The 19970-nt window shown below is 38.1% G+C and overlaps 1 protein-coding gene and 1 long non-coding RNA gene across 2 annotated transcripts; both read right to left on the bottom strand.

Annotated features, from left to right (window-relative positions):
* Nucleotides 1-1107: 1107 nt before the first annotated feature.
* On the bottom strand, nt 1108-5046 carry LOC122998614 (B2 bradykinin receptor-like). The gene is made up of 2 exons (XM_044375549.1): nt 4874-5046; nt 1108-2716 (listed from the first exon to the last, which is right to left on the bottom strand). The coding sequence occupies exons 1-2, from the start codon at nt 4891-4893 to the stop codon at nt 1678-1680; spliced, it is 1059 nt and encodes a 352-aa protein (XP_044231484.1). The 5' UTR covers nt 4894-5046; the 3' UTR covers nt 1108-1677.
* A 6780-nt stretch (nt 5047-11826) lies between these two features.
* On the bottom strand, nt 11827-13831 carry LOC122998618. Its single transcript, XR_006407454.1, has 3 exons — nt 13636-13831; nt 13258-13418; nt 11827-12444 (listed from the first exon to the last, which is right to left on the bottom strand). It is a non-coding gene; the product is annotated as an uncharacterized LOC122998618 (long non-coding RNA).
* Nucleotides 13832-19970: the final 6139 nt, after the last annotated feature.

The raw sequence follows: 19970 nt of genomic DNA, 5'->3' as shown, positions 1-19970 counted from the left end.
GGATGGCTTACAAGGAGCTGTCTTTACGTCTAGACAGGCTCCATTCATTTGGCAGTATGTGCTCAAATTTTGAGCGTTGTTTTTTGATTGGTTCTCTTGTTTGAATTTGCTCCGCCTCTCATATGGCAATCAAATCAATGCACATTGCTCTAAGCAACCTGAGTCTTATTTAAAATTGAACATTTATTAACCAAGTCTGCAATGCCTGCAACCAGCCGACCACATCAAGGCGAGTGGCCATGTCATCAGACAAGAACGCCCTTCAGCGCTGAATGATGAGGTTAACAGTGAGGTTTACACTATCTGGTTTAAATTTATGTTTTTAGGACTTTTCAGCTTTATTGCCCAATTGAAAATATTTGTTAGAAAAGTAATCAAAAAGTAATCTAATGTAATGTAAATGTATTACTTTGGTGACATAATTAATATCAAAGTTACATAAATTATTACATTTTTAACAGGGTAACTAGTAATCTGTACCCTATTACATTTCAAAAGTAACCTTTCCAACTCTGACTAAATACATGCAGTAACAATGAATATATTAAAATGCAGACCCAATTAACACATTTGAACACAAGAAAAAAACATTATTCTAGATTTAAAAGAGAAGAGTGAAAAGCATCACAGCATAATACTGACAGGCAGACAAAAATACATGGAACGAGGTCAAACTGTGGCATATATTTTACCCTTTGAGGTAACTTTGTCTGCCTGAATGTCTTTTTGTTCCACAACAATTTTCAGCCCTGGCAATAGCGGTAAAGCCTGACTCCTAACAAATATTTCCTGTTTGGCATGACACACCTTCATTTTGGGGACAACTTGGGGTGTACCCTTGCCCACAGCCCACACTGAGTCAACACTAGCCCATTAAATTGTGGTGTGGGGAGAAATGTATAACGAGACAACTGATGTCCGTACGGCCAACAAAAAGGAACATGTTTGTGTGTCACCACTGGAAAGTCTTTGACAGAATATCTGTTTTTAACTCTGCAGACAATGAGTCAGAAACACCAGAAAACACTTAGCAAGCAGTTGTCGGAGCTCTTTTATGCTCTAGTTTTTGTGCTCAGCTTAACATTTAAATGCATCATAAAGACTTGTTGCGACATCCATAAAACATATGTATGTTTTATTTGATGGTTATGTTCAGAGAAAAACAAACACTAATACTATTTACAATCTGAGTTATCAGCAGAATATGAATATTATATTTACATACATTATTTTACAGCAACCAGGCAGATTTACATCATACTACCTGTACATTCAAGATACTGCAGTTTATTGCATATGGTATAACTGTCACAAAAGCTTATGCTAAATGATATATGATTATATAACATGGTTGAGATAGAATAACACTTTTGTTAGCAATCTGTCAGAACACCCTCTCCAGGTGGGAATATTCATTCAAGCCTTGTATGTCCCTACACACAGTTATGTTTCATAAAATGTATTAAACCTCAAATTAATCTTTGTGACAAGAAGTCTCATTACTGATTGATTAGAGAAAGTGTGGTTTGGTCCCTTTACTACACAATTATATCCACTGCAAATTAAAATGAAGTTAGCTTCTAATTTCAATAATTGACATTGGCGCTCCCATCCCACCACAGTCATCTTTTTGCAAAGTCTACTTCTGAGGGGAACAGTGCTTTTGACGGCAGTATTTTATACCGAAGTCTTCAGTGTCGAAGACAGGTTTGAACGTGTGGAATCAGAGGTGGCTCTTCTCTTAATTGCCCACTGTTTGAAGAGTTCCTGAACTTTTTTCCGGAAGTTCTTCCCCACAATGACATACAGGACGGGGTTGAGAGTGCTGTTGAAGAAGGCTAAATAGGTGAAGATCTGGTTGCAGATTTCTAGGGCGGAGATGAGGTCACACCCTCCCAGGCCTGCAGCTCTCAGGAGCAGATCCAGTGTGGTGACCATGTGGAAAGGCACCCAGCAGATCAGGAATGCTAGGAGGACGACCAACACCAGAGTGGTGGCCTTCTGCTCCGTTTTCACAGCATTGAACCTCTCCATTGCCTGGTTCCTCAAAGCCTGAATAATCTTGACAGTGCAGAATGAGATAATTGAAAAGGGGATGATAAAGCTAACAATGATCAACATCCCATCGCAGAGCAGCTCCAAAGTCCGGTTTGGGTAGTCCAGGATGCATGCATGAACATCATAATCTGGGATATATTTCACTGCCCTGAGGATGAGCGCGGGGACACTCAGGAGCAAGCCGAAACCCCACACCAGCAAACAGCCCAGTTTGGCATACTTCGGCCTGCGCATTCTGCCATGGGACATCGTATGCACCAGTGCCACATAACGATCTATGCTAACCAGAACAAGGAAGTAGATGCTGCAGTAGGCGTTCATCTTGATGCCCAGGTTGACGACTTTGCACAGGAACTGACCAAAAGGCCAATCAAAGCCATTGTATATATTGACAGCCCAAAAGGGCAGACAGGACACCAGGACAAGGTCAGCAGCAGCTAGGTTGCTCAAGTAGATCTCAGCCACGGTGCAGGCCTTCTTGTGGAGGCAGAAAACCATCAGGACAAACACATTAAACACGACACCCAGCACGGTGATGAACAGGATATACACCGGCTGCATGCTGTAGAGCCAATCCCAGTCTTCTCCACTGTGACAATGAGTTTCATTGGTGTTGTTGTGGTGTCCATATATGGCTGTGGTGCTGAAGTCTGGGACACTGTGGAGAGATAGCGAATATTGAACAGAAGACAATTAAACATTGAAATTAGCTATATATTTTGTGAAATTTGCTTTCTGGTCGAAAGTTAGATCAATAACAAAATCTGCCTACCAGCATCCCTAAAGCTCAGCCAGTCTTAATGTTTCCCTTGTTTCCAGGCTTTATGCTAAGCTAAGCTAACTGTCTGCTGGTTGTAACTTTATATTTCTGAAACATGAGAGTGGTATCAATCTCCTCATCTAAACATTTGCAGAAAGTGAGTAAAAATATTTCACAAAATGTTGAACTATTTCTTTAAATAATATTTGAAAAAAAAATCTAATTTGAGGTAAATTTATTTAAATGTTTCTCATTTAGCACTTGGTGTGCTAGCTGTGCCCACAGTGTGAAAACACACCATTGTACAACTAAATTAAAATTATAAGTCTCAAAATGTATTAACTATTGCCATTTTATTGATTTATCAGTGAATCTCTTTTGTATTTCTCTGTGATTGTTGAGTTCAGATAAGTGATTTGTTGTTGGGTCTTTTTGGGTGTGCCTCCACCCACTGGGAAAATGTTCATCACAGGGTCATCCCTATACTTCGCCTTCATGTTTCCACAGGAGCAGAGTTGAGCAGTCACAGTCACTGGCCTGCCCATAAAGTACACGCTACAGCTTGTTACTTTCGAGCAGTGAACTTTGAAGCGCATTAAAATTTAAGACTATAAACCCAGTTGGGCCCTTAGATCTTTAGGAAGTAGTCAACTAGTAGTACATCGAGTCAAAACCAAACTGGGTGAAGCAGCTTTTAACTACTATGCTGCACACAGATGGAAAGCACCATAACTGTATTTCAAGTCTATAACTTATTGTGTATTTATGTCTCTGTTCTTAACGTTTTAATTTTAATTTTAAAAGTTTTCTATTCTCTTAAATGACATTTTAATGTTTTTATGCTGTTTTTCTTTTTTACATGTATTCAATGCGTCATATAAAGCACTTTGAATTGCTCTTGTGTATGGAATGTATTATATAAATAAACCTGCCTTGCCTAATAGTAGGCCAACATGATTAAACAACTACACTCTAGTACTGTGCTGTAAAAACTGAGCCTCAACAAACAACTGATCACATAGCTGATCATATACAGAGCAGTGTATGTAAATGTCTATCTCCATACTGTACATCTAACCACTATTGCAATTAGTAATTGCTGCACTGCAACCTTAAACCACCTTAAATGCATCACCTACCAGCCCTGCATGCACCCATAAATGTAATCTAATATACCGTACAGTTCTTGTGTCTAAGTCACATGGTACTGCACATGTACAGTATGTTGCCATTTCCCGGTAGTGAGCAACAGGCTTGGCTCTGTTCTCTCTAACTCACCTGGGGTGTTTGATTTTGCCCTGCATAACTGAGCCATTACACCAAAGTCAAGTGTTTTTAAATGATACTGTACTCAGCACTTATGATAATGTTGTTGACTGTATAAAGAATCAATAACAATAACTAGAGATGCAATTTAGGAGCAAACATCTATATCAAATGTGTAGCTGAAGAGTACCTTTCTGCTGCTGTGAGAAGATATCAGTACTTTTGCAGTGGGCAAAAGTCTCAAACAATAATCAGATATTTGGAAATGTATAGTATCCTTCAGTATATCTTGGGGCCACAACTGCGTTCAGATATGAAACTCTGCAATCAATGTTATTTTCATTCAACTCTTCATTCTATCAACACATGATTTACTGCTACTTTTTGTATCAGCATATTAGAACTGAACATTTATATACCAAAAAAAAAAAAAAAGAAAAGGACTACTAATCACTGAACGCTTGTTCAGAGAAATAGATGAGATGTTACAAAACATGTCTCTGCTGGTAAGAACTACTCAACATATCCTTGAGTGTGCTATGTATGGATTTTACTCTTTTCTTTACTGTTATGTGTCAAGATGTTTTGGCTAACAAAAATCTTGATGTATAATATGTTTGAACCACAAAAGCTTTCCTCACACAGGTCAATACATATTTATAAAACATCAGCACATTGGTATTGACATAACATTACAACACTAAGTCACCTCTCAATGTTTAAAATGAGTTTATTTATCACTGATAATACAAAACACTTTACAATATATAAAGCAAATGAAGCATATACCTTGTAGGTTGAAGAGTCATTCCTGCTGAGTGAGTCCAGATGTGAAATGTTGCCCGTCTGTACTGCTCCAGTACACTCCCCTACTCTACCCTACTCTACTCTGTCTGCCTCTGGCTCACTCTCTTTAAGGAAACTGCAATTAAAGTGATGTCAGCCAAAAACCTCAGTCTGCATGCTTGCCTCTCTCCTGTTTGTCCCCGTTCTTCCTCTTAGTAATATCATACGCAACATGTTTATGAGTTGGTTAATATTTACATACATGTTTATGATTGGATAAAGGTCTCAGGGACTGTAAATGTGCTCAGATACACATAATCATTCCAGCTTATGTTGAAGATGTCAAAGCTTCTTGTGTTGTGTTGTAATTCATCTACTTTTTTGTCTCTAGTATTCAGCAACTGCACTTTGAGAAGATATTATTGTGAATTTCATTAGAAACAATGACACAAAAAAGCCACATTTGAGAAATATTCTTGGATATTTTGTTGGTAGTAATAATCACAATAATTTCAAGTAAATTGTTTATTACATGTAAATCTGACAAAATAACATAGTAATGCTATTTCCTCAGCATGAATGTAGTGTAGATATGAGCTTGGACTATGAGGAAAGCTACTTTGGGGAAGAGATGTTTGTACACTGCTTGCAGTGCATTAGAGACAAATGAATCCATTTTGCACTGCACTGTATTAATTATAAAATTTTCATTGGTGTGATTAACTCTGGGTGTAAAGTACAACATTGTAGCTTCAGATGTGCATTTTAATCAACGTGTTCAAGTAGAAAACAGCACTGCATGAAATAAAAAGCATAACATAATTTGGCTTTAAGCATTGTGCTGGCCAAATGTGTGCAAGTGCATATTCCTGGCAGAATATTTTGTTATATGATATGCATATTTCTACTGTTTACCTCATGAGCACTGCACCAGAAGATAAAACGAATATCGTTTTTATGGCTTCATCCTATCAGTGTCAGCTGGCGTTATCACAATATTCCACAAACTGCTTATTGATGTAGTTACAAGTGGGAGGAGTCACAACGGCTGCTTCAGTTTGATTATTACTCATTCAGCAACTGCTGTCTTTCCTCAGGTCCCTGCCTTTAAGGAACTTTCAGTCCTGCCAATCATAACCAGCTCCTTTTCCCCCTCAGTTGCCAGATCATCATGAAGTGAATGTGAAGTGAATGTGACATGATGTGAAGAGCAACACCCCACACTACTAATTTGGAAAGTCCTGGCTCCAAATGGAAAAGATGGCAACAATCATAAGCACCAACTCTGGGCTTCAAACCGTCCCAATGCAAACCAATGGCTGATGTCACATCTTGCTATGTCCAGTACCCTTTTTCCTTCCCCTCTCCTGTTTATAAGTGGACTGTTGGCTACTTCTGTTTGGGCTTGCTACCTTTGACTGTAAGCCTATGTGTCATCGTTTCACTTTTTAAATCACTAATTTGTCTAATTTCTGGGTTTCTGCATTTGGGTCTTTTACCTTGTGGCCTTGTACACACCCTGTGGAGGAATACAGCTTACTTACACGTCTCGGAGAGACGGGGGCATTTACACTGTCCTTGCAAGAAAAAACAACACAATTAGTCATTTCAACAAGTACCCCAAAATGACATATGTGTACGCTGATGTGACAGACACCTTCTAACAGTGGTAGTAGTTATGACAGGAGCAAAGAGGAAAATCATGTGATTATAAAGCAACGTCTGTGAACACAGCACATCTATATTAATAACAACAATAACCACAGTCATAAATTAAATCCAAAGCAGTTTTCTTTAAAAAGTGCAAAATTGTATATACAGCAAGATGTTTTATATTGGACACAACCCATTAGTTCCTACCCTGAGAAAATTTCAGTACAGGGTCCCAAATCTTACTGTTCACACTCCCTCTGTCATCATTATAAAATCTCAGTCTGACTCTTAGCTTTTGTGAGATCACATAGCTATCCAATCTCAATTCCAATCTCTGTGCAGTGTTTTGCCAATTGATATGTCTTCTAACTCACTGATATGTCACGTGCCTTTGTGGATCATATTTCATTGTCTCACTAGTACCTCCACACAAAATACCCCCCATCAGACATGCATATTTTTAATGCAATGCTGTTTTCGTCCCTTTGCGTTGCAAGTTTGACGTGAAGATGTTCTTTTTTGTCCCTCATGAGTGTGTTTTTTTCCCTACAGGTATCTCTATCCACCATGCTACAGTATGTGACTGGTGATGGTAGCTGTTGTGACTAGTAGGCCTCTTCTGGCTTTGGCAAGACATTATTTTATGGGTAGGAAGGGTGAATGGGAAAGTTCTTAATTGGTTCACTGTCCATAGAAACAAAACAAACAATTCACCCTTTCGGCATCGTCTTGGGGTGGCATTCTCATCATCCATTATTGCTTTCCTGAAGTCCTGTTACTAATATAATAAGTTAGACCCTTCCACCAGAACCTGCAATTCCACCAGGTCCTGCAATGAATTTGCCTCCTTCTTCACTGACAAAATTAAGAAAATTAGACAAGCAGTAGTGCCTCCATATAACTTAGAGGACATTATATGACATCTGTAATCCTCCTCCTGCTGTCTTGATATTCTGCCAACAACCTTATTCAAAAATGTTTCAAATTGTATGGCCTCAGATCCTCTACAAATTGTCAACATGTCTCTTCTCTCAGGTGTCTTCCCACAGACCCTGAAAACTGCCAACATCAAGCCACTCTTAAAAAAGAACAACTTAGACACCTCACTAATGAACAATTATAGGCGTATATCAAACGTCATTTTTAAGTAAAATCGTTGAAAAAGGGCTGAACAACTTGTTGGCCCTAAATAACTGTTTTGATGTCTTCCAATCAGGATTTTGACCACACCACAGCACTGAAACAGCTTTTGTTAAGGTCTTCAATGTCATTCACTTAAACACAGACAGTAGCAGAATTTCAATCTTAGTTTTACTGGATCAGTGCTGCATTCGACATGGTTGACCACAACATATTACTAGACCAACTGGAAAACTGGGTGGGACTCTCTGGCACAGTACTAAATTGGTTTGAATCCTTCTTAAAGGACAGGGACTACTTTGTGTGTATATGTAATTGCACATCTGAGTGGACAAAAATGACATGCGGAGTTCCCCAAGGCTCCATTCTAGGGCCAACATCTACATGCTCCCACTGGCTCAGATCATGGAAAACAACAAAATATGTTACCATAATTATGCAGACGACACACAAAATTACATAACCATATTACCAGGGGAGTATGGTCCAATACAAGCACTGAGTGAGTGCATTGAACAAATTAACAACTGGATGTGCCATAATTTTCTTCAATTAAACAAAGATAAAAGTAATTGTCTTTGGAGCCGAGGAAGAACAATTTAAAGTCAGCACTCAGCTTCAATCGATAATGTTAAAAACCACAAAACCAAGCCCGAAATCTTGGTGTTGTCATGGACACAGACTGGAAGTTCAACAGCCATGTTAGGACAATTACAAAGTCAGCCTACTATCAATTTAAGATTATATCAAGGATTAAAGGATTTATGTCTCAATGGGATATGAAAAAAGCAATTATCTTCAGTTGACTCGACTACTGTAACAATCTCTTTACAGGCCTCCCTAAGAAACTGATCAGAGAGCTGCAGTTGATTCAAAATGCTGCTGCTCAAGTCCTCACTAAGACCAAAAAAGTGGATCATATCACTCCAGTTCTCAGATCTTTACACTGGCTTCCTGTCTGTCAAATAACTGATTTTAAAATACTGCTGTTGGCTAATAAAGCACTGAAAAATTTCTGATCTTCTGCTATGTTATGTCTGTCCCCAGAAACTCTGGGGACAGAAAGCAGACTTGTAACACTAAACATGGAGAAGCAACTTTCAGTTTTTATGCACCACATATCTGGAACGAACTCCCAGAAAACTGCAGGACTGCTGCAACTCTCAGTTTTAAATCAAGGCTGAAGACTTTTCTGTTTGCCACTGCCTTTTCTTAAACCAAATTTGGGGCTTTGATTCATTTCTAACAATGCACTCTAACATTTATTCTTGTATTTTATCTTATTTAATTTTAGCTTGTTTTTATTTTCTGTTCTCTTAAAGGTCCAGTGTGTAGTCTTTAGTAACATCTAAAAGAACAGACTTGGTAAAAATTGAATAGATTATTTATAAGTACATCTTAATTAGTGTCTAATCAGCTGAAAATAATAATTGTTGTATTTTCATTACTTTAGAAATAAGCCCTTTATATCTACATGGGAGCAGGTCCCATGTATAAAGAGAACTGGATACAGCGTCGGAGGCGGGGCCCCGTTCATTCTTATGAAAGTTGCTCAGTGGCGCATGAAGCCAAAAAAAATCGACTTCCTGGTATGAAAGTACCCGGATCTTCCGCATTGTGCTGCCTATAGAGCATGCACACTAGTGACTTTCGCTGGCCGAGTCAGCTACTTCCAGTTTAGCCCTCCGGCTAACTTGAATGGGGATAAAACAATTCAATCATGCGGCTCTTCTAGGCTTTTGAAATGTGATCAGACCAAATGGATTTAATTCTGATAGTGAGACAAGTCATTTCGCGGGGGTTGTGACGCTCAGAAAAATTTATCCGCCGATTTACAGACGTCTCTTTCACAATTTAAGTCTATGGGAAAAAGTCTTTTTGGGCCAGTGTGCATCACGTGACGTTGTAATCACACGGTTTGGCCGCTATGTTAAATTGGCTTCAAAGCCTGGCACTCTTCCTGTATCCAGTTCTCTTTATACATCCATGGCAGGTCCCCCTCCACGGTGGCCACCATGTTGCATCGCCATGTTTCTACAGTAACGCAGAACGGACAAACCTAACACTGGCTCCAGTGAGGGCCTTACGTGTTTTAGATTCAGTGGTCGACTACCGGAAATGCACCGGTTTTAAAATGAAGAACGGTCCAAACATTTTGTATTGTGAGAAGTTTTTGAAACCAAAATCTGATAAATGAAGGATCATAGTTATTTAGAAAATCACAGGAGCGTGAATTGTTGTCGTCAAAGAAACGAAAACACATTGATTGATAACTAAGATATTTAGTGCTGGTGATGTGCTAGAGACAGTAAGTCAGAGTAATGAGTTAGTGTGAAAGATGAACTGAGGAAAAGTCTGCTCATCACTGAGGTAATACAGCCTGTGAATATATATTTACATTTTTCACAGTGCTCCATGATTTCATTGTTTGCTCCTAATTTGTCATTTAGGAGCACATGTACACATTGGGGGCAAAGTTAGCTTATAGTTCAACACAAGTAACGTTTTCCCCATTTCAATGTTGAAAAACATGTAATTGCTACCAGAGTTTTAATTTTACATTTATCAGTCAGAAGTGGATTTTTTCTGTTATTTATTTTGGTATGTTTATCCAGGCCAGCCGAGGCTCCCAGCATCTTAGGATGTAACATAATGTATTACAAGGGTTTGTGACTTATTTTCTTGATGTTGCTGTTGTTTCTCCAGCTATGAGAGAGGTCCTGTAGCATCGATGCATGGTATAGCCTTTATCTTCATCCTAAAGTGACTGTGTAATAGGTCAGGGGTATTTCACCATGTGCCATTGATGGCTGGGAGTACGTTGGTTTTCATTACAACCAAAGACAACAAAAGTTGATTTTACTGAATAGCTACTTGTCTCTGACTGAAAGTGTGTTAATCAATTAAATAATCTGATCTAGTCTGTTGTTGGGATGAAAATCTGCATGGAATAAGGCGTAACAGTTTCTGGTGAGCACATTTGATAAATAGATAGATAGATAGATAGATAGATAGATAGATAGATAGATAGATAGATGATTTATAATAGTAAGTTCATTCATTTGTGCTGTTTTACACCATGGGTTGGCATTATTCACCATGTCTGTGACATTCACACCCACCATATCAGAAGTATTGCAGACCAGGAGAGGTCTAGGTAAGTGATACACATTTGTTTGCCTATGTAGCATATTAACTTACCCTGTAAGTCTTACTCTTGATTAAATAGCACTATTTTCACATGTACAACTGTATAAAATGTATGAAATAGTAAATTATCTCTGTGTGTAATGGTACTGTCTTCCACAGAAGCAGTTTTCCATGCAGCTGCTGCTCTACAGACAACTCCTGGAGCAGATGAGGAACAGCAGTGCCAGTGAATCATGGGTTTTGTTCCTGCCATGAGAGCATCTTCATCCAGAGCAGTAAATTGAATACCTTTGGTGTGGTTTTGGTCTGACCCTTGTCAGCTATTATATGTGCAGCAATTTGACTGCTGGAAGGTGATCGGATAAGTTTAATCACACTGCTTTTAGTGTTCAAACAGACTAATGATTTGAGAGATTGTTCTGTCTTTATCAGAATCAACTCTGAAGAACACAGAATAAGCTGTCAATATGTTTGTGTTTGAACAGTAAAAGCTGCATGTTTATGTTATCCTTATATTGTCCAGATTGAAAGGGATGTCCAAAAATGTTTCTGGTAAATAAAAGATGTTTTTATTACAAATGTCATTATTCTTAGTGTTGTTTTTATATTTTTATTTTGTGGTTCAAACTAGTGAATTACAGTTAACATAACCTGAAGTGGCAATGTAAATTAATCCATAACATGTACTACATTGCCCTGTTCTGAGGATCAGTGGTATTCCAACTTCACTACTGTTTTATGTTGCTTTCCAAATATAAATAATGACAATATAAATTAATGGTGGAAGTGGTAATGACAATATACTGACTGCAGGGAAATACTGTCATTGTATAAGTATATATTAATATGTTTATCATTGCAATTATCACAGCACATCTGATGAATATCTATTATTTGGTAAACTTGCAAATTTAAGTTGAACAAATATGAATATATATAAAAAAGTTTAATAATTATCCAGAAAATATATAAATATAGAAAATGTATAGAACAAGTATAAAATAAATAAAATATCAGAAATGTAACAAATAAATATGAGATGATTTGATGCCTTGATGATGAACAGGCAGGTGTGTGAGTACCTGAGACACTGTGTGGACGTTCCAGAGGACCTGGAGGGAAACTCAGAGGCCAGGTGTGAAACCAGCGTGATGTCTTTGGAAGACCAGGGAACTTGTCCCTGATCCTCCAAACACAGCAACTGGGGATGACAAGTCGGTTTCCCTGGCCTAAAGAGCCATGCTGTCAATAGATGAAATGTCTATCGGCAGCATAACGGTACTCCCGGTTGTCATCCCCAGGCTTCCTGGTTTGGCCAAATACCATAATGTCCTCCCAGTACTGCCTGTGAATGCATAAATAGCATTTTCAAGACAGTACTGGGAGAAGTGCGGTATCATTATTACACAATCTGCAGGGTACTGGCCACAGCATTTCCTCTCTTGGTCCGTAGGCATGTCTGTACAGTTACTACAAGTACACCATGGTACCCCTGGCACTCCAGCAAATGGTGGGACACCATGCCTGCACTGATGCATCATGAAGGCATCAAAAATGAACCCTGGCTGCCTCTGAAGCAGTTCACTGGTGAGCTGCCTGTGCTCCTCCAAGGTCATCTCCTCAAGAAGTTTCTGAAAAAATAAAACACAGGAAAAACACAGATAAGGCTTTATAGGTTATAAGTTTCATAATATTTTGGAAATATGGTAATGGTTGTGCAGAATATGGATTGTAGGCTGTCCGGTGTTCCCAAACATGTCTACAACAATAACATGATTTTTTAAAAAAGTCAAAATATTGCTGCTTGATACTGTTCCTATATAGTATTTATATAATCATTCAGTAGTGTTGCTGATGTTTTAAGTAGCCTCTTTTATACAGAGAACCCGCATTATAGCCGTAAAGAGGATCCAAGGGGAGGACATTTCTCTTCATTTGATAACGTAAAAAGTAAAGTTAGACTTTTCTGTTGGCTTCCGACTCATTTTAAAAAGACGAGAGAAAGAGAGAGAGCAGCTGTGGTCAAGTGAGCTAGAGGGTGAATGAAGAGAGGGAGCGCTAGTAACGTTAGTAAGGAAGCTGGTGAACCAGATCGATAAACGTTATTTTCTGATTGCTTCACAGCAGCCAGTTTCTAAAGCACAAACACACTCACACACCTCTTCCACCCTGCAGCTGTGCGCTGCACTGCTCGATTTGGTCTGAATACGGGCTAAACAGAACAGCAAGGTGGATTACAGACGCAGTATTCCCGCCTTGAAAGGGCTGTGTAAAAGGGGCTACTGACTCACATTACACTGATAACACATCAAACTATACAGACTACAGTAATGTAAAGCACAGAGCTGCTATGTAAATACCACTTTGTGTTGTATTGGCATTTTTAATATCGTGCAGAATGGGTAGGAATACGATAAAATAATTGTATAAATAACCTCACAAACCTCAGTCGCTTCAGTCCCTTTGGAGGGTTTCCAGCCTCTTGCCCTGCTTCTGCGGTGCCGGTGTTTGCTCTCCTCCCTCGCCTGGCCCTGCCTGCAGCAGAACCGCTAACTCGCCCTCTTTCTCGCCCTCTACCTCCTCCTCTAACCTTCAGTACTTGACTCTGCAAACGGATAATAAAATATGTAACGTTATCCTGCCAACGCTATCTCACTATCAATAATGCCTAACGTTAGAATAAAATAACATAAGTTTTGTTTAGCACGACGTTGCTAATGTTAGCTTGTATTACCAAAACAATAAAACACTCATAACTGCTATCTTACTTGTGAGCTATAACTTATAGTATTATAGACTAAATAATTAAATAACATCTTCACCTCATCGCTTGACTTGTTAGAAATGCTCGAAGTTGTTGTGGAAGATGACATCTTCAGCAAATAGCTTCTTGTCCTTGAAGGCCACTGTAGCTTCTGGAATCTCTCCAAAGTCTTAGGGAGGCGAGGGGTGAGCGGCGGAGTGCTTCAATCTAGAACCTCACCATTAGAGGCCGCTAAATACCACACATATTACACACTGGACCTTTAACGCTAACTATTTTTATTTGTATTAAAATGTCCTTTTATAATGTGTTTCTTTCGCACTTTATCTTAATGCTTTTAACGTTTTATGTAAAACACTTTGAACTGCCTTGCTGTTGAAATGTGCTGTACAAATAAACTTGCCCTGACTTGCCCTGTTTGATGTCAATACTGACCCTCCAATCTCTTCCAACAATTCACCCTAATCTACCAAACTAAAATCTATTTTCATTTATCTCAGAGACAGCATTTGGATGAACACCGTGGCAGTTTGAGAGACATTAAGATCTCACAGTACAGCTAAATTGGGTGAGTGTACTCTAAACCAAAGGCCATTTTCAAGTTAGCATTGATTGGAATAGACAAAAGGCTTAAGGGCAGTCAATAATGTGTGAAAACCGATCTGGTGTGTCACATTCACATGATTAATGTGCAATAAATGCATCACAACGAGGAAGTCAGTGACCAGAATGGCACACTATAATAAGATTGTTGACTTCCTTGAAATAATGTTGCAATGATGCATTTCCCCACTTCCTGTTTGTCCTACATGCTCAGAGACATTCGAGAACCACTTCAAGATATTCTGTAAAGGATACATTAGAATTGTAACTGTTAATACACATGAATCATTCACTAAATATTCAAGAAAATCTTAGTAATAGTCTGAATGGCAGCCGTTGACCTCAGAGTGACCTCCAGCAGGTGGGAGCCAATCAGCATTCAGTCAGAATGTGCTGGCGCCGTTCTCTCACCCACCATTCATTTCCCATGAAATGGTATAGCAGGTTGTTTGTCATACAATCTAATAACATCCACGTAATGAAACTTCCTCATGTTGCAATGGATAGATTGTTTCTTCCTTTTCTCATCCACCCTCCCCTTGTTTCTTGAGATAAGAATCAAAAGCAGATGTCTTATCTGATGGATGTTTTTATTCATTTGTATGATTGAATGGTCTGTGTACCTCTGTTTAGTGCATTGTATTGACTCTGCTGTTAAAAAAAAAAAACTTGTGAAACCTTTCCATGACATTTTCTTAGAACCAAATGTATAGCAAGGGAAACGGGATACCAAACAATAGAACAAAAGTAGTTATGTAACACCAGCTTTTTTTATAAATAGCAGCAGTCTTCTAATAGCCAGGGCTGATCAAAATATTATTTTAAATATCAACATCATGCATTTTTCAGGTTTTGGATTGATATTGATTCAATGATAATCCTCCTGTTGCTCCTACATATTCAACTACAGTATGCTTGTTCTTATAGGTTTGTTTCCACCATTTGATAAAGTATTTGGTCTTCTGCCAACCTCCTACCAGACCTGTATGCATCTCTGGTCTGCTCTCTTACCATTAAGCATTGGTTTGCTCATCAGTTTCTTTCTTTTTATGTGTTTGTTTGTTTTCTTTTCTTTGCAGACCTACTGACTCTGTGTATTTTGACAAGACTTATTGTAACTTGAACGTAATGGCATGAACAACAGTTTTTATTTGTGGGTAGGGACTATTCTTGATGTCAACTGTAGCATATATCACTTTTAGGGACAGGAATAAATGTTTTTATGGGCCCTTCATTTCCAATTTCAAGAGCAATTGATCCATAATCTATATCACACATTTCTATAAACCCTAATCAATTAAGTATCTCACAACCACAAATTAACATGGAAAGCTTAATTGGTATTTTATGTAATCAAATATTGATTTTTGGTAGCGCTTTAAAAAAAAATGACTGGAAGCATCATCAATGCAAGAAAACTACTATTTTCTTGCAGAATTTCTTCAGTCATTCTAACAGGCTTGATAAAAAGGCAAGACAGAATGAGGCAAAACGGGGAAAAAAGAAATGAAAAAGAACAACTGATCACTTAAAAGTACAAATACTGCACTTATCATAGCACCATGAAATTAATTGCACAAACTGTTTAATTAAAGATATGCACTCTCTCTTTGTAAGAAATGCCCCTCTGGTTTTATTTACTACTTTGTTTTTACAGAGTAATCTGCACTGTTGCTGCTCACAAATAACCCATGCTTTTTAGTACATGCTCTCAACAGTTCTTGCCAACATTTCAGTAACAATAGTAAACTACTGCCAATTCAAACAGTGACTGTGCTGTAAAAACTTTTACTGTTTGTCATCTAACGTTGTGTGCATGTTCCACTTCCTGCTGCAGTGAATTATACTGTGCAAAACTAAATTTAAAATAAAATGGGACAGCTTGTCTCTGTTGTCTTGTGGACAGTTATGAAACAACTTTCTACAAAAGGTAAAAAGAAAAGAAAAAGTATGTTGACAGTAATAGGTTGACGGTAAGGTCTGTGGTTCATGTTAATAACCAAGACATTGTTTTTGGGAAGACAAGCAGCAGTTAGTTTTTCCAAATGTGATTTTCCAATAATCTGAGCACCACAAACAATTCTATTCACCTCTATGCGGTGGCGACAGAAGTCTAATCGGTGGTTATCTCAAAACCTCAGTAAATAAAATCTTAATTGTCAGCATGGCTATGGTATGAGGGAGAAAATATGTTGTGTTTTTTAGAGGGAATATGGCTGTTCAAAGTACTATGCCTTTGTCCAAACATAACATTTTCTAGACAGACTAACAGTGTTGTCACTTCAGGCTAATATAGGTGATTTAAACTCCTACCCTGGTCCAATCATTCATGTGTTTATAGATACACAATCTTTAAATCTATGATTCCTTGACATTATATAAACTGACTTTATAGTAATTTATTATAGCAAACTGAGAGATCCTTGAGTAATCATGAAAGCAGACTACAGCTCTGTCTGTTCCTGTTAGTTATTTCTCAGTGGTGTGTAATGGGGTATGTAACAAATGTCTGGACGAGGGGGCGGCAAGGCTCATGCTTCTCTTTGAAAATACTCAGCTCATTTCCTGTCTCCTCCTGCCCGTCCCTTAACGTTCTTTTCCAGGCTGCAAGCTTCATTACCCGGTGCTGATCCCACCCCCGTGCCTTCTTTCATAACTCACAGATTTGAGACAATGAGGCACGGCTCCTTGTTTAGTTTATATATTGCTTTCATAGCTGTCTGGTAGAATCAGGCCATCAAAGGGAGAGTGAGTGAGACCTCATAAGAGACGGAATCAAACAAGGATTTGACACTGGGAGTAGCCACAGGCCTTGGCTCTTGCCTGAAACCACTAATGCAGCTTTGACGAGCACTGTGTGATACCACTAATGCAGCCAGCCATGGAACACAAATCCATTTCTTCAAAGTAACATTCAAGCCCTCCTTTTGATGCTGTGTGTCTGTCTTCACAAATGTTCCAGGCAGAAAACACACAGACCACCAAATAATGCTGTTTTTACTGTTATAGAAACAAGGGCTGTAATATGAGCTGTTTCTATACAACATGGTGATGCAGGTTTTGGAAAGGGATCTGTGTCTTCTGTTATATTTTCCTCTCTAATTTTCATGTATCATTTTCATCTTGCTTTCAAAGTTAGTCAACAGAAAATTAGCCAAACAGATGTGAAGCAATAAAAATAGGATTAGATTTAACATCCTTTTTTCATAAATATACCAGCAATCACAAGACACTATGCAATACTTTGAGTCAGCAAACAGTGGGCAGCTGCCATCCACGTGTCTGTTTAAATTTTAGCTTGTTTTCACTCTTTGTACACTTTACTTTGAACGTCAGAACGGAAAAATAATAATACTAGGTGCGTCAGGATATTTGCCATTTATGGTGAAATAAATGTGTTTATGTCTGCAGACCAGGCAGAAATGTTGCTTCCGTGGCTGTGGGTGTTTATAGTTTATAGTAGTATGTGAGATGTAAACTATGTGGGAGAAATCCACTAGATTGGGAATGAATATTTGATCTGCCGCTTGCAGAGTGTGTACGTAGGTGGTTATAACTCCAAATGATTTAACTGGACTATTTCTACATCAAATGATGGTCCACTTCTGTCAACATCTGCAAAATGCTATAAAGCAATAATATAATTTTATCAACTGTGGTTTGCATCAGACCACGTATGGCAAGTTTTTATATGCTGTAAAAACATCATGCAGCCTTTTATGCAGTTCCTCTTTTTGAAAAACATCTGTAATTAAGTCCACATTGTATGACACAATGACACAGTGGAAAGTTTCTTATTCTGACTTTATGACATTTTCACAATAGAGATTTTACACTGTAAGGGAATCTATGATGGATGAAAATTAAAATGAAAACACACAGATATCAGGTCTTATCTTAGACAGTTGAGCCTTCTGCCTTTTTCACTCTGATGCAGACTGACAGACAACATGGCCAGTGTTAGCCTCAGAGGGACAAAAAGAGATGACTGCTTGTTTTACTGAATGACTTTTGACAACATGGTGATACGTACAGAGAGGATTGCTACTGTATATCTTTACTCTGCCTCCTGTATTTCACTGAACACAGAAACATCTCTTCTAACTGAAAAGGCCAAATCTTAACCTAATACCAAACAAAAAACGATGTGAATGTGACTGTTTTTCAAGGCTTTCACTCTTTTAACGTTCATATGAGAAATTAAGTTGCTTCTTATCCATGTAATGTAAATATTACTCACAATGATTAAACTATTAAGCAAATACAGTAAATCTTGTTGTCTTGGTACTGTGTGTAAATATATTTAGAACTACTGAAAACTGAAATCAAATTCCTTGTATGGTTAAATACATTTTGCCAGTAATGCCGATTCCAATTCTGAGTCTACAATATACAGTAATGCATCTACTTTATCTTCAATATCTTGGAACATCAATATAAAAATAAGAAATACATATATACATATGTAGCCCTCTACTGGACATAAGATAAAGTGTTCTGTGTTGTGTTGGAAAATAAAAAGACAAAACACTAAAAGTGAGAGGACAGACACCCCTCTACTTTTGAAAATTGACATTGTACATTAGATCATGTATAGAAATACATTTAAACCTATTTTGTCCATATAGCTTTCATCAGATGATATTTATCTGAGGCTACAAAAAATATTGATTTGAGTATGTCCACATTGAGCATGTGAATTTAACAATTTCTGACTAAAACAGAGTCTCATTTGACCTGTCTAAAATTTGATAATTCTGATCTACTGTTATTGTCTGTTAATTACAGACAAATCTACTGTAATTTGCCTTAAAGCCTCCAAGAAATACACTCAAGTGCTTTACCTGAGTATTTCCATTTTCTGCTATACTTAATAATAATAGTAGATAATATATTGTAATTTTTACTCCACTAAATTATTTGACAGCTATGGTTACTATAATTACTTTACAAATTTACATATAAAACATGTGATCACTTTATAAAATATAGTGCATTTCCACTCTGACATAGTTAAAATGAACTCCACTGCGACCAGCAACAACATTAAGATGCTGCTTATAACAAATCAATAATAATAATAATTTTAACATTAACAGGGGATAAAATACTTCCATACTTTTACTTAAGTGATATTTTGAACCCGAGATTTTTACTTTACTTTACATTTCCTGAATACCAACACTGCCTTTGACCTTACAGGTGTTGTCATCAATAACATGGTAGATATAAGAATAGCCACAAACAGAAAACAATCTCTCTGCTCCTTGACAAACTTGCCAATGTTTCTGAGTGAGCGAGAGATGACAAAGATCAGAATCGATCAGTCTCTGCTCTGCTCTGAGAGAACACCTGTCAACCATTCATCACAACCCAGACGAATAGACAGAGGCTTCCACTGTTAATCCTGATCTTTCTCCTCCCCATTCTCCTGCATTTTTACTCTTCTCAGTCATCCTGTCATTTTCTGTCAGCCTGTGCATCCGTCTGTCTCTCTACTTATCTTGCTCTCTGTTCAGTGTCTCCCCCATTAGCCCCCAGAGTGGTTTCCACTTTAATTTTGGCCAGCAACTGTGTGAGTGAGACTTAACTGTGTCTGCCAATGGACGTGTCAGGCAAATGGTGGTAGACTGCATGTTCTGCATGCTGATATCCAATCATATTCTGTGTAGTGACAGAACGGTGGCAGTGGTCCGCTGAGGGATTTGCATCTTATTCCCAGGACTCCTCCAGTACTTTCTGAGACTTCCATTCAATAGCACATCTGCTGAACTATATTCTATGATGAGG

This window comes from Thunnus albacares, chromosome 15 (genome assembly GCF_914725855.1).
Source record: "Thunnus albacares chromosome 15, fThuAlb1.1, whole genome shotgun sequence".
In the NCBI taxonomy this organism is placed as follows: Eukaryota; Metazoa; Chordata; class Actinopteri; order Scombriformes; family Scombridae; genus Thunnus; species Thunnus albacares.
The sequence above is the reverse complement of the archived record's forward strand: the minus strand, read 5'-3'. Positions and strand labels throughout refer to the sequence as shown.

Coding starts and splice junctions, on each gene's coding strand:
- LOC122998614 (XM_044375549.1), bottom strand. CDS start 4,893: ATGACTCTTCAACCTACAAG. Junction 2,717..4,873: donor ATGACTCTTCAACCTACAAG/GTATATGCTTCA, acceptor ATCTCTCCACAG/TGTCCCAGACTTCAGCACCA.